At 40.2% G+C, this 15,425-nt stretch overlaps 1 protein-coding gene across 7 annotated transcripts in view; it reads left to right on the top strand.

Moving 5' to 3' along the window:
• ANKS1B (ankyrin repeat and sterile alpha motif domain containing 1B) overlaps positions 1-15,425 on the top strand; it is a 792,232-nt gene that overhangs the window by 505,058 nt on the left and 271,749 nt on the right. For all 7 annotated transcript variants that reach the window (XM_070410887.1, XM_070410886.1, XM_070410885.1 and 4 more), the window contains one exon: positions 15,167-15,265. In XM_070410887.1, coding sequence (XP_070266988.1) covers positions 15,167-15,265 — 99 coding nt within the window. The remainder of the gene's footprint in view (positions 1-15,166; positions 15,266-15,425) is intronic.

The following is a 15,425-nucleotide window of genomic DNA, read 5'->3' as shown; positions in this document are numbered from 1 at the left end:
AGTATTATTTTCACAGTAAGTTCTCTTTCTCCCTGCCGGATAGGAAATATTTTCGAGCCATATGGGATCCTAATTCTCTGAATGCTTTTAGATGATCAGATGTCTCAACTGACAGTCCTGGATGAAACTCAAATCATAAGAATTTGCAAAACTGAAAAAAATTAAGAACATTTTGGTGTTATTGTGTACTGGAAATTCCGTCTTTATATTTCCTTCAATTAAGGGGGAGAAATTTAACTTCCTAAATATTAGAATTTTCAGCTCAAACTTTTAAATTCATTTTTTACAAAAGTGCTTAGTGATCTCTAGACTGATGTTTTTATAAATCTATGCTTCACATTTTTACTTATGTATTCATTCTTTCAAATTTTTAATTTAGTCAAAGTTTAGCAAACAGGTGATAAGGTAGATGCAAAGATGCTTAAGGCATGATCACTTCTCCCAAAAAGTAGGCTATTCAATGATGAATACAGGACATATAACACCAAGTAGAAAGAAATAAGAGACTCTGTGGCCTATTTAGCATCAGCTTTAACCTAGAGAAGATGCGTTCATCTTTAATAATGCTTAACTTAATTTGAAAGGCTTCATGATGCTTTTGGTACCAGTTGAATATTTTAGAAGTAAAACCCAAGAACTTCTCACTTTAATTAGAAAAATTAGGCAAGCAAACATTTAGTATTCATTAGAAGAAAGGGTATCTCCCTTTTCTTTCTCTCATCTCTTGTTCTTGTTGGGTAGTATTATTTAGTGAAGAAAACAATGGGAGAAAATGAGGTGAGGATCCTTCACAGTATAGATGCTATACCATGGAAAGGGTATTTTTGTGTCTTGCACAAATTTTCCCTTTGTTTTCAACCCAAGGGCAAATGGTGGAGCCAGACAGCTCCACAAAGGTTTAAAGGACTCTTCTTAGTTGTAATTTTGCTCAGCCTTCCGTTTAACCACTTGGTTGGGTTTGCCTCGTGCCTGTCTAACCCACAGTGACCATCTCCTCACAATTAATTCCAGTGTTGTTATATGTCTTAGTCCTTTTGGGGTTGCAATAACAAAATACCATAGGCAGGGTGGCTTATAAACAACAGAAATTTATCACTATTCTGGAGACTAGAAGTCCAAGATCAAGACACTGGCAGATTAGGCAACTGAGGACAGCCCACTTCCTAGTTCATAGATGACCATCTTTTCTCCATGTCCTCACATGGTGAAAGGGGCAAAGGGACTCTCTGGAACCACTTTTATAAGTCACTAATTCCATTCAAGAGAACTTGGCCCTCAAGACCTAAGTACCTCCCAAAGGCTCCACTTCCAAATACTATCACATTGGGGATTAGGTTTTAACACATGAATTGGGGCCGGGGGTGTGGGAGGGGATCATAAGGGAAGAAGGAGGACACAAACATTCCATCTATACTATGGTGCAAGTGAGTTTTCCCATCACCAAACTTTAACAATGAAGCAAACCAAACAAAGTGTTCATGGGGGAAAATATGTTTTTCTACTGAAGATATTTCAAGAAAAATGTCTTCAAAACCAAAAATAAATGTGGAGGAAAGTCAGGGATATTCTGGTCCCCTGTTTCAATAGGCATTCCGAGTAACCAAGGACCTGCTTACAAACTGGACATCTCAAGAGTTCAGGGAACAGCCACATGCGGAGGCCAACCTAACATCCCCCAAAGTTCTCATTGTTTCTGCTCTGTTAAGATTATAATGTGTTCACGTTTCAAGTGTAAAACTATTTCCTATAAAAAATCAAACTTATGTTTTAAAAAAAGTCCTTCCCATAGAACCATAAGGACGCTAATCAATCTCTGGATTGCTGTCATCTTCAGAAGCCACTCCCAGACTTAAAATCTTTCAACCCCATGAACACTTTAGTAATTCCACATCCAGTGAGTAAATCGAACAGAAACCAAAATCTATAGGAAATAAATTCCTTCAAATAATAATTTTATGAGATTTCATAATTTTAAGTCAAAACGAGAAGAGACAGTTTTATAGATTGACACACCCTGATGCCAAATTGGTTCTGATACATTTTATTCTTTCTAATCCCTTCTCTCTTCTTGGTGGTTATCACACCCAGGTCTGTCTAAGGTAAATTTTAAATACACTGTCGCCTCCATTATGACTCTCTTATGTGTCATAGTTCACATCCTCATCATTATTTTCACCAACAGATCAACACTGGTCAGAGCAACTTGGATACAAAAGATGGAGAGAGCTTTAAATGAGCTTTCTTACTCAGGGACTAACTCTCTTATAGCCAATGCTTCCCTGCTTACAGGTATCCAATGGGGATATTTGTTTCTGATGGTCAACTCACTGTGAACGCATCTCTGTTACTTTGTATAAACAATTGGACCCACTCAACATGAGAGAAGTCCATTGCCACTTTCTTATGGACACTGGAGGGTACCAGGTGAATTTTTCTCTTTTAATCAGGAAAAAAATCTTTTCCAGATGTTTTCCAGTGGGCAAATACTGCCACATATTCCATCATAGCCTCAAGGCAGACTGAGAGCATTTAGTTTGTCCAGCCTCCATAGTAGGAGGTAGCTAGGGAGAAGGGCGTCAGCCTGCCAACAGTGTCTGCCACCACCTAGAAATAGAATTGCTGAGTCCCTGGAGTATGGATGTTTGCATTTTAAAAGGTGTTACTGTACTCAATCTCTGTCTATAGTTGTATCCATTTAGACCCTATATCAAAGACCATCTGACTTTTATCTTTGCCATCTGCCTTTTCTTTTTAATTCAAATGAAAAATTATATTTGGCTTGGAAACTTGACTCCCTGTTCTCGTGGTTCTCCAGGAGGTCATCTTTCATCACATTTCCCTCAGATTTTGATGTTTCTGCACTGTCATTTCAATTTTGGTTGTTGAACTCAATATCACTCAATTCCTCCATCCATCCTTCACACCATAGCCAGGTGTAAGTGTAAGTCAGTTTATCTCCTTCAGTGTTTTTCATTGCACTTAGAATAAAATCTAAGTCCTCATCAGGATATTCAAGGTACTGCATTATCTATGCTTTGTTTTCCCCTCCAAGGTTCTCACTCCTCTTAGTCACCAAATTCAAGTCTTACTAGCTTTCTGTCTGTTCTTAGACTATGCCTGGCTCTTTTCTCACCTCACTGCTTTTGCACAAGCTGTTCCTTCTGCCCTGAATCTTCTTTTAATGGCTCTTCTCATGGTTGGGTTGCTCCTTCTGATTCCTCACATCTCAACTTACATGTCACTTTCTCAGAGAGGCTTTTCTGACTAGTCTTTCTAACACAGGTGTCCCTTGTGTTTTTTTCTTTTTACTACAGCACCTCTAGAGCAGTTTTTTCTAGCCGTGTTCCCTTGGGCAAATTATTAGCTTCTCTATGTCTTTAATTCTTCATTTATAAATAAGGGTAATGACTATACCAACCTTGGGGGTTGTTGTGAACAGTAAACAAGGTAAAACACTTCATAGTACCTGGCATATATAAAACTTTGCTAAATGATCATTACTTGTATTATTTTCTATCTGATTATTTTCCTGTTTTCTCCACTAGACTGTAAACTTAAAAGTAAGGGACCTTTCGTGTCCTGTTATCAGCTTGTCCCATGACCTAGCCCAGAGCCTGCACATAGTAAGTGCTCACAAACTATTAGTTGAACAAATATATGTAAATAAATGAAGCAGAGCAGCTCATTTCCAGCATTCAATGGCCTCTTCTCTAAGGCTCCAGATTAAGCAAATAAACATACACAATCCCAGATAAATTGGAATTTCTGTATTTTATCTGGCAGCCTACTTCCCTCATAATCACCTTCATCCTTAATAAGTAACAGTTTCTCTCTCTCCCTCCTTCCCTCCCTGCCTTTCTCTTCCTCTTTGCTCCTCTCCTGTTACGTTTATTTGGTTATTTCTGAATCTAGTTCTTGGTGTTGGGACACCCCATCATCCTTAAATCTCAAGGTGTCTGTTTCTCAAGGAAAACCATTTTTTTGATGGACTAATGAGTCAACTTTATGATGGTCTACCAGTTCCCAGAGGACTAACCTATCCACCTGCACCATTACAGGCTCCTTCAGCTTCCATAGCCTTCTCAGAGACTGCAATTGACCATCTTTTCTTTGGACTCAGAACATGTTACGTTAGGGACACAAATGTCCTTAATTTATTTCCAGACATCCTCTATCTTATGTATTCATTTTTACAAATCCCCCATCGTAAATCCTGGCTTTGAAAAAGACCTAAAGGAAAGACACCCAAACATGGCTCTGACTCTGAGAACTCTCGTTTTCCAGTTGGTCCTCCAAATAGTTGGACAAGGCTCTACAGAAGAGCTGAGAAGTGCCAGCTCAATGCCATGCTGTCATTCTCCACCTCCCAACATAGTCCTGGCTCAGAACATGGCCAATTGCTTGATGCTGTAGCCAGAAATGTTCTGGGTCACTTATCCTAACAGGTTTGGCTCTAGGTGACACTAATGTCTTTGGAAGAACTAACTCCTGAATGTTTTCAGAAGGTAATTTATTTGAAATAAACTGTGTTGGAGAAACTATGGCCTGTTACTCCTAATGGTCTGTCAATTCATATGGCAGGCTGTGTGTGCAAATAGGGTGCAAATAGTCACTTCTTGGCAGTGTTACACATCTATTGACTCCATCCAGAAAGTGCCCCTCCAGAGCACTGGTCCTCCTTCTGTAGTGAAGGAGACATGAGCATCAACGCCTATCAGGAAAAGACACTGACCCCAGGTCCATCTTTTCACAGCTCAGAGGCTCGGTTTCCTTGTCTACGAAATGAAGATGCCATTACTTATCTTATGAAATCATAGAAAGGCCTATGAATAAGATGAACAAAGTGGCTGGTACTCAGTACAAGCTTTATGGCTGGCAGTTCATCATGGTAGGCTCCCTTTCCCGCTTCATGGTGTGTCGCTGTGTTGGTCATACCCAGGAGCAAGTTCTTTTGGCTTCTCCCAAGAGGAGCCCTTCCTTTTGGAGATCTGTATCACCTGTGAGAGGTCATGTGCAAGAGGAGCCTGTTTAAAACAAAAAGGTGCCATGATCCTCTTCTGTTAAGACAATAGTTCTCAACCTTCTGGCCCTTTAAATACAGTTCCTCATGTTGTGACCCAACCATAAAATTATTTTCGTTGCTACTTCATAATTGTAATGTTGCTACTGTTATGAATTGTAATGTAAATATCTGATATGCAGGATGGTCTTAGGCAACCCCTGTGAAAGGGTCGTTCGACCGCCAAAGGGGTCGCAACCCACAGGTTGAGAACCACTGTGTTAAGAGCAGGTGTCACATAAACATGAACAACACTATGGTGATAGCCAGAGGGAAAGGTGTGGGGGTTGGAAGTGGGCAAAGGGGAGATAAATGGGGATGGAAAGAGACTTAACGATGCAGTGTGCAGATGATGTTTTATTGAGTTGTACACTCAAAATATGTATGTTTTTATTAACCAATACCACCCCAATAAATGTCATTTTTATTTTTAAAAATATTTTTATTTATTTCAGAGAGAAAGGGAGAGGGAGACAAAAATATCAATGATGAAAGAAAATCATTAATCGGCTGCCTCCTGCACACTCCACATTGGGATCAAGCCCACAATCCTCTCATGTGCCCTGACTGGGAATAGAACCATGACCTCCTGCTTCATAGGTCAATGCTCAACCACTGAGCCATGATGGCCAGGTAAATTTTATTTTTAAAGAAGAGCAGGGTGTCCAAACTAACCTAATCACTGCTCACTTCTCTCTTGTGAGACCTGAGACATGTGCAGTATATTAGATGGGAACAAGATCGGACATCTGCCAAGATTATGGACAGCCTACCCAAGGAAAATTCCTTTTCAGAACTTCACAGCTTGTGATTGGAAAAGGACACAGGACAGCTGCTCACTGTTTTTCTTTCATCTCCACTTTTGGCATATTCTTCTAATAGCTCTCCTGTCCCACTCAGTATGTAGCACAGTGGGAGCTAAAAGAGTGGGACTGAGGTGTCCCCCATCCTGTCCCCACCCCCTGCTCAGACTTAGTTGCTGGGAAAGACCATGTCAAGCATTTTATATCCGCCCTACCCCTTTGGGAATAGTGCCACCCAGGTTAGACAGCATGCTTCAAAGGAGAGGGAAGTTAAAGCTTTGTGGTTAGTTAGGAACCGTTTAGACTAGAAAAGCCCCCCAGGTTCCTGCCAGCCCTGATTCCATGATTCAGTGAACAGAAAGGACTGTTGCAGAGGAGGGAAGAATGGGTCCGACAGCTTTCCAAATTCTCTTCTATACAGAGGGAGTCATTGTTGCTTAAACGCTGTGAAATCAAACATAAAAGAAGTGGGAACACTATCTTTCAAATGTGAATTTCATATGGCTCTAAAGTAAAATGCAGATGATTTAGGTCTAGCCACATTTTCTTACTCAAACTTTTCTCTCCTGCACTAACTACACTACAGGCTATATCAGGTAAGAGTTATGAGAAAGACTCTATTCATCTATGGAAGCAAGTTACTTAAGTACCTACCTCATGGAGTTGCTGTGAGAATTAAATAAACTTGTATTTCTGATGCACCTAGACCAGTGCCTGGCACAGAATGAGAACTCACTAAGTGTGCAAATTACTTTATGCTAACTTACACTAACTGCTCCAAGTGTGAAAATTGAAAGAGAACATTACGTTTTCGTAAGCTTTATACTTTCATATGCATGCATCTGGAGAAAAATAAGAGCATACAAGTAAGTTCTGTTGTCATCTGCTTTTCTTCTTGTAGGACTTGTGGGTTAACATTCTTAATTAAAAATGAACAGGTTTCCTCTCTTGCAGATATGAAATTTTTAACCAGGACAGTACGAGTTAGTGTATAAATGACTTTGCAGTCTTTTATAAGTATACATCTATTAAAATCTGCATGAATACATGTCTCAAGGGAATCATAGTTGTAACTTATGATATCACCAAACCTTGCTTAATACTTTTCAACAAATAAATACCTGATTACTTAAACCACCAATCCCCCCACCCCCAGCTTCAGAACAGATATTTCAAAGGGGAAAAAGACTTGAAAAATAATGAAGGGAATAAATGAAAGTATAACAGTGTAATCATGTTAGCTGTTAAATGCTAATCTTAAAAAAAAAAGTCTAAGCAAGCCCTAGCCAGTTTGGGTTCAGTGGATAGAGTGTCAGCCTGCAGATTGAAAGATCCTGGGTCCAATTCTGGTCAAGGGCATGTACCTCTGTTGAAGGCTTGGTGCCTGGCGTTTGCAGGAGGCAACCAATTTATATGATGTTTCTGTCTCTCCCCTTCCCTTCCACTCTCTCTAAAAATCAATAGAAAAATATCCTCGGGCAAGAAGTAACAACAAAAAAGTCTAATATATAATTTATTCATTAAGATATATAACTTACATATGTAAGATTTCTCTAATTTATTGTTTAAATGTGACATTTACTTGAAACAATATTCTATATGGTCCAAAGAATCTGGAAAGCTTTCTTCTTAAGCTAACATCATGAAAATTTAGTTATGAACATGAAATTCCATTGCTGTAGACAGAATATGTCCAATTAGAGGGAAAAGGTAAAGAGGTAAAATATATATATGATGAAATTTTCTTCCACTGCCATTTCATTAGTGTGACAAAAGGAGTTAAATTTGGAAGAAGCACATTATCTAATATCTTATGGTAACCCATGTTTCTGTGTGATAAACTAAGTAAAGGAATTATAAATCTGGTTTTTACACAATAGCAGTTATCATAATCATGCAATAAAGACATGCATTGGGTACTTGTAAATTGATGGCAAATTGACTCAAAGCCTTAAAGAAGCTAAGAGTAGCATTGTTACTGCAAGAAAATCGTATATGCTGGATTCCCCTGCTATCCAAAGGAGAGTGTGCCTATAAAACGTTTAGCAATTATTGTTAATTTATATGGGAAAATTTTTTAGCATTCCCTGACCCAGAATTCAATGCATGCATAATGTATTTATTTTGTTTGCCATGATTGAAATGCTTTATTATGTCCAGTTTTACATTAAGTATAACACCCTTATGAGCTCTCTTTGGCTTTCTGATACTGACAAATCTTGCCAACCGATGCACAAAATACTTGAGATAAAGCCCTGGCCGAGTGGCTCAGCTGGTTGGAGCATCATCCCATACACCAAAACATTGCAGGTTCAATTCCGGTCAGGGTACATGCCTAGGTTGTGGCTAGATCCCCAGTTGGGGCACTTATAGGAAGCAACTGATCAATGTTTCTCTTTCACATCAATGTTTCTCCCTCCCTCTCTCTCTTTCTCTCTCTCTCTCTCTCTCTCTCTCTCAAATAAATAAAAACATATATTCGGTGAGGATTAAAAAGACAAATATCCCTGGCCAGTGTGGCTCAGTTGGTTGAGTGTTGTCCTATGCACGGAAAGGCCGCCGGTTGATTCTCCGTCAAGGCACATAACCAGGTTGTGGGTTTGGTCCCTGGTCAGGGTGTGTGCAGGAGACAACCAATCAATGTTTCTCTCTCACAGCCATGTTTTTCTCTCTCTCCCTTCCTCTCCCTCCCTTCCCCCTCCTTTCCTTTCTCTCTAAAAAATAAAGTAAAAAATAAAATTTGTTTAAAAGACAAATAAGATCCTTGAGATAAAGCCCAGATGTGCAGAGTACAAAGCTATGGAGCATTGATGCTGAGATGCTGAGTGTGGTTCCAGTGGAAGAAGCTTGGGGGGCCATGCTTGGATGTTGGAGTGCAGCTGCCTCTATAATGGTTCCCTGCAAAACCAACACTGAGCGCTAGTTTCACTTTTCACCTTTTTTCTTAAAAGCAAAAGGCCTCTTCAGATTTTTTCCTTTGGTTAGTGAAAACAGGTACTAAAATACGTCTTTTATAAAAGTAAAGTGGTATAAAGTGAACTTTCCAAAGGCAAGGAATGCCTTTGGTTTTATACCACCATATCATTTATGCTGTGAAAACTTGTATTAAAAATAAACGAAAATATGCATTTTTACATGTGTGAGTTTGCAAGATCTTCGGGTCATAGGATTATACAAATATTCTATTTTACATATTTAAGGTCATACAAACTGTGGAGAAGAATCTAATTTAGTTCAGTATAGAGCAAAAAAATTTTCTCCAATAACAGCACCCTGTTGACTTTTTTCATTCTTGGCCTGAAAAGAGAAAATAAATAACATCCCACTCCTGCTTATATTAAGAAGAAAACAGTTCTCCATGGTCCTTAAATATGTTTCCCTAGCATTTTATGTAATAGGTGGGGTCCCTCGGCCTGGCCTGCGGGGATTGGGCCGAAACCAGCCCGGTGCACAGATCCGTCCAGGGCAGCGGTTCTCAACCTGTGGGTCGTGCCCTCTTTGGGGGTTGAACGACCCTTTCACAGGGGTCGCCTAAGACCATCGGAAAACACATATATAATTACATATTGTTTTTGTGATTAATCACTATGCTTTAATTATGTTCAATTTGTAACAATGAAATTGGGGGTCACCACAACATGAGGAACTGTATTAAAGGGTCGCGGTATTAGGAAGGTTGAGAACCACTGGCCCAGGCATGTCTGGCCCAGTCCCAATAGGGGCTGATGGGGGTTGATTGGGGTCCGTCTCATCCAGTCCTAATCAAGGCCGACCGCCAGAGGTTGGCCGGCTGGGGAGGGACCACGGGAAGTTTCCAGGGCATGTTCGGCCCCTCTCGCCCAGTCCCGATTGCCCTGACTCCAGCAGCAAGCTAACCTACCTGTTGGAGCGTCTGCCCCCTGGTGGTCAGTGCGTGTCATAGCAACTGGTTGACTGGTCGAACAAATGGTTGGAAACTTAGCATATTAGGCTTTTATTATATAGGATGCAATGTGAAGGGAAGGTTTCTAAATGAGTATGATATGTATGTACTAACGTTGTTGAGATAGGAGAAGTGTTCAAGCTGGAGTTCTATGCGACAGAAGCAATCAGCACAGATATTATTGAGAGATGATTTTAGTAAATAGTTGTTCTATTTCTAATGGATCACTAAGATCAAAACACTCCTTTTCATTTTATTTGGTCATCTTGTTAGTTTATCGTGGCTGAAAAAAAATTAATACATAAGTACTCTCCCCATGATCAGAGAAGAAACTTTCACCTCTCAGTACACATATATTAGATTATGTTTGTTTACTCCATAATTTAAGAAAGCAATAAAGGCCCCCTGGATTAGATCTTTCTTGTCAGTAAAGGAACACCTGTTCTAAAAACACTGCCTTGGGCCCTTGGTGCTTCTAGTAAGTCATTAACTAAACAACTTAACCTACTGGTTATTATTCCCTAGACACCCTGTGCAACATGCCTGGTAGTGTGCTAAGAAAATAGATCATTTCTCAATTAGACTTGTCATTTCAGTAGCATAGATTTCTAACCCCATAATAAAACCACACTAATGAAACTGATTAGAATCAGTTTCTAATTTATTTTCATTACTGAAATGTTAGAAGAGCATCTGCTGGAGATCCTAAATTCAATGTCTATGAACTTTGAGAGGCACATCAATTATATCCTAAGAAAGATGCCTGAGTGTTTTTGACTTCCTCTGTCTGATTCCCTGTAACATCACCTCCTTTGCTCCATCTGTGGGATTCAGCCAGTTTCAATGTCTTCAACTGTAGAGAAGCACAGCTGGATAGAACTTGCTGTGATGATGGAAATGTCCTATATATGCATTTCCAATATAGTTGCCAGCAACCACATATAGCCAATGAATCCCTGAAGTCAGAATGGAAAAGCATCAACTAGACATGGCAATTGAGAGGTCATTCTTAACATTGGGCAGAGAAATTCTATGGAATTAATGGGGGTAAATGCTTATTATAGTGGCTTAAGGAGCAAATGGGAGATGAGGAAGTAGAGCCAGCACGTGTACTGGGAAGATGAGGTAGAGAGTGCAGTGGAGTAGAAGAAGATGGACATATCAGAGCTCTACTCGAAAAACCATTGTTCTGGCAGCCATGTGAGAAATGGATGGAGGAGGGGAAAAACTAGAGTTTTGTTTAGCTTTAATTGAGGAAAAATATGAGTTAAGCTGAGGTTTTCTAACATTTAGTGAAGGCAAGTGGTAATGTAAGAATAAATTCCAGTTTCCTAGGAAAAATGGAAACATTTATTGTCCTTGATGGTGTGACTATTACCCAAGAATAAATGAAATAGTTAGTTGTAAGACTTAAAACATTTCATTATCCTCTGAAATTCTGTAAGAATCCATGACACTACAAAAATAAGGTATTCTAGCATTTCTTTTCATAAGAAATTTTATAAGTTCCTAGCACTGAGATGAATTTGTCCAAAAAAACCCACACATGCATTTTTGCACTTTTCTATAATTACTTCTTAAAGGTAAGTGTAAGTTATAAATTCTGAAATAATAAAATGTAATTTCAAATTATAGAATCTATACTTATGTATAACTAGAGGCCCGGTGCATGGATTCGTGCACCACTGGGGTCCCTTGACCTGGTCTGCAGGGATCAGTGGACCTTCGAGCTGCTGCAGCCCAGCCTTACCCACCAGCTCGTCAGGCTCCAGCCCACTGTCCGTGTGGATCCCGCACAACACAAAGTAGTGTGCAAAGTGGCAGGTGGCAGGGGAGGAGCCTGAGCCCAGGCTGGGCACCATGCTGCTCCCACTCATCCTGGCCATGCTGTGCCTGCCACTGCTTGCCACTCAGTAGGCTCGCTGACACTCCTCTGCTGTCTTGGCGCACCTGTCCTAGGGCAATACCAGCGCGCCCATGACCATGTAGCCACTGCTCGTCATGGCAGCCTCTCTCCTCATGCAGTGCTGGAGAAGCAGCCACGGGCTCTCAGCCAGTGAGTCTAGATGCCAGTCCCGATCCCGGTCCTGGTCTAGATGGGAGAGGGGCATGCAGGGGGAGTGTCCACAGAAGAGGCTCAGGCAGCCACAGCTGTGCTCGCCAGTCAGCCGTGAGCCTGAGCCCGACGTCTGGCACCCATTGGTCATCTGAGCAGCGTTCCCACTGTGGGAGCGCACTGACCACCAGGGGACAGCTCCTGCATTGAGCATCTGCCCCCTGGTGGTCAGTGTATGTCATAACTACTGGCTGGTCGTCAAATCACTTAGGCTTTTATATATATAGATAATGCTAATCAAAAGTTGGACTTGACTGAAATCATAGCACTTTAGAACTGATATTTGTTATGAATGGATATTTGTTAAAGTGCTCCATTTTAATGGGTAAGGACCAGAGACCTGGAAATAATATATGACTTAGCCAAGTTTACCCAGACAAGACTCAAACCCACATCATTAGACTCCAAGCCTGGTGCTGTTTTGAAAAAAAGACTGGCTAGATGATGCACCGAGATATTTTTGTACTCCTGTGTATTACAATAAGAAAGAAAATAGAAAATTTCTAACTGCGTGCGTCACTGGGGACAGCGAACCTTTCTCTTCACATTTCTACAATTAGTACCATTTCCCTCTGGACACATTTTTACCATTTTCACTGTGCTCCCCATAATTTTCACTCATTTTTCAAAAATTCTTAGTCATTATCTTGCCTGCTAGGAAATTTGACCCAAGGAGAAGTCTAACTTCCTTTCAATTCTCCCCAAAGTTTCTTTCCTTACTGAAAATAGGACGATGAACCCTAGCCAGTTTGGTTCAGTGGATAGAGTGTTGGCTCATAAACTAAAGGGTCTCCAGTAGATTCCCTGTCAAAGGCATGTACCTTGTGGTTGCAGGCTCAATCCTCAGGGCACATGTGGGAGGCAACCAAATGATGTGTCTCTTTTATGTTGATGTTTCTCTCTCTCTGTCTCTGCCCCTCCCTATCACTCTCTCTAAAAATCAATAGAAAAATATCCTTAGATGAGGATTAACAAAAAAAAAGAAAATAGAGAAGATGGTATATTGGTAGGTTAGAGGAAGAAAGGTGGTCTTTAAAGTTTCAATTCTTCAAAGCATTTCAGTATTCAAATACTGAAATCAAGTTTTCAGGATTACATATAGATAGTAGCTAATTCAGGCTAAGGGATCCTGGTGTGTTTTGTGTTTGTACAAAGAAACTAGGTTCTATATTTTCTGAGCTGAAGTTGTAGGCTGGTAATTTAGTCCATGGAAAACCTAGTAATGGTCTAATACATAGAAGGCCACTGTTTTTTTTGTGTGTTTATTTGTTTGTTTGTTTGTTTGTTTGTTTTTTAAGAGCTGGGAAACTCTTTTTGGAAAACCCCTCAAAGAGTAGAAGTCAAATGTGAATGGTATCATGCATCCCGCTTGTGACACACTAGTCCATTTCTGAAAATAATAGCACTTTTTCAAAATGAAGTCATTTATATTCTTAGCCATCCTCTATTGTGTGCACTGAGTAATTTCTTGAGAGCAATGTTTCCTATGGCACATTGCCAAGACTGGCTTTATTTGTTTTTCATTAGGCTTTTCATGATCAGACCTGCATCGTTATGCCTCATCCAAGAGCACCAGAGCAGCTCAAGCATAGGGATGGTACTAGGAGTAGGTAGAATGTTTTTGTCCGTTGGATGCCCATCTTAAATCCCTAGCTATGGCACCATTCTAATGGCTTTCATCTTTCTAAGACCAGTCATTTCTCCATTTATAATGTAGTCCGATATGAAATTGTTTACATCAATCTATGCTGTCCCTGTCCAGGGAAAGACATTAGTCTCACTTTGCACACACTGGGCTGGCCCCTTCTCCTTTATTATCTCAAGGAAAGGCATCATGAATCACCCCTCTTGCCCAAGCCTGGAACCAGTGTGTATTCTGCATTTCTCCATCATTCCATGCATTCACTTGCCAAGTCAAACTTCTTGATAGTTTTCAAGTCCCCTTCTTTCTTTCTATGTCCCACAGTCTAATCCCAATCTTTAGAACAACTAAAGTGGCCTCCTCCTGGGCCCCAGGCCCCAGGGTTTCCCTTTCCAATTCATCCTCTTTTGCTTTCAATTTCATCAATACCCATTGCTCTCCATAAATGGGTATTCTGTAACTTCTATTCATAAAAGTTTTTGTATTACACATTAAGAGGACAGAGTTTGATTTGTCCAGAAATGTAGCGATCTGAATTCTTGAACTCTCCTATAGATTCCTCAATTTAGCTTACAAACCCCAAAAAACAAATGTGTGCATATTAATTAGAGGTTTAAAACATAATTGAAATCAAAGAACTTCAGGACTAGATAGGTCCTTGAAGGCCGTGGAGCTCAACTTCGTCATTTTATAGGTAAGGAAACAGAGACCCAGCCACAAAAACCAAATTGATCTTTCTAAGTTTGGGATCACATCATGTAACTCCTTAAACATTTGCCCAGGGGTCCTTGTTATGGGGAGGATGAAGTCTGAATTTCACAGCGTGCCATGCAATGTCTGTACGTCTGGCCTCTGCTTGCCTTTGCAGTCTTACCTTTTGCTCCTCTCTTCAACTTACCCCAGAACTTAGTGCTTCCAAGGACACTATTCTTTTTAGCCACAGAACATTACTCATTATTCTTTTTAGCCATTAGACATCATTTCCTCTGAAAACATACCCTTGGTCCTCTCTGGGCTCCCAAGACCATGTCACCATTATAGCACATTTACCTCACTCTGACTGCCTTTGAACAGTCTGTTTCCATCACTGCACTAGAAGAAATAATGACAATTGTGGGTAGGGACCTGCGTCTTACTCATTGTTCTAGCCCCACATCTTGACCAGGTGTCTGGCAGTCACTATTTTAAGATTAACTCTCACTTTTAACCTCGTCTATGCAATTTTCCATCAGCCCTCCTCACGAAATCTGTTTTCCTGGGGGAAAAACAAAACTGATTCATTCATATCAAGGTATAAGTCATGGATGGTTCTAAATGGCACTGCTCCCTCAAAGCATTTACATTTTTAGGGGGACAAAGTTTTAAGTCAAAGGAATGAATCCCCAGTGTAGATAATCCAACCAGAAATAGTAAATCATGAGAGTATTGGTGAGGGGAAGGAAGTTTTCCCAGAACTTTCAACATGAGTGACTCCCTCTAATCCTACCCTCATAGAAACATGACTATGTTTTATCTATAAAATTCAGATCATATGTTGGTTATTTGTCTCTGTACTAAATAAATCATTATTTACGCATAATAAAAATGCCTGACTTCACTTACAACATTTCTGGTTTTGTTTCAGGGAAGCAATGTTATGGAAGATCAGGATTTATTGGAAATTGGGATCCTTAATTCTGGGCACAGACAGAGAATTCTACAGGCAATCCAGCTCCTCCCCAAGGTAAGCCATGCTTTATTACCCTCACTCTAAGTACAGTCCCAGTGGTTTAAGTCCAGATGTGCAAGGGGTGTCAGTAATTAGGACATTTCCACAGATTGATGCAACTCCCCAAAGCAGGTCTTTAGACTTACCTACAAGGATGTGATACAGGAAACACCAC

The sequence above is a fragment of the Myotis yumanensis genome, unplaced genomic scaffold, assembly GCF_028538775.1.
Source record: "Myotis yumanensis isolate MYYU_CA2020_CCGP unplaced genomic scaffold, mMyoYum1.0.hap1 SCAF_3, whole genome shotgun sequence".
In the NCBI taxonomy this organism is placed as follows: domain Eukaryota; kingdom Metazoa; phylum Chordata; class Mammalia; order Chiroptera; family Vespertilionidae; genus Myotis; species Myotis yumanensis.
Note: the sequence above shows the minus strand (reverse complement) of the source record. Positions and strands in the feature narration are given on the sequence as shown.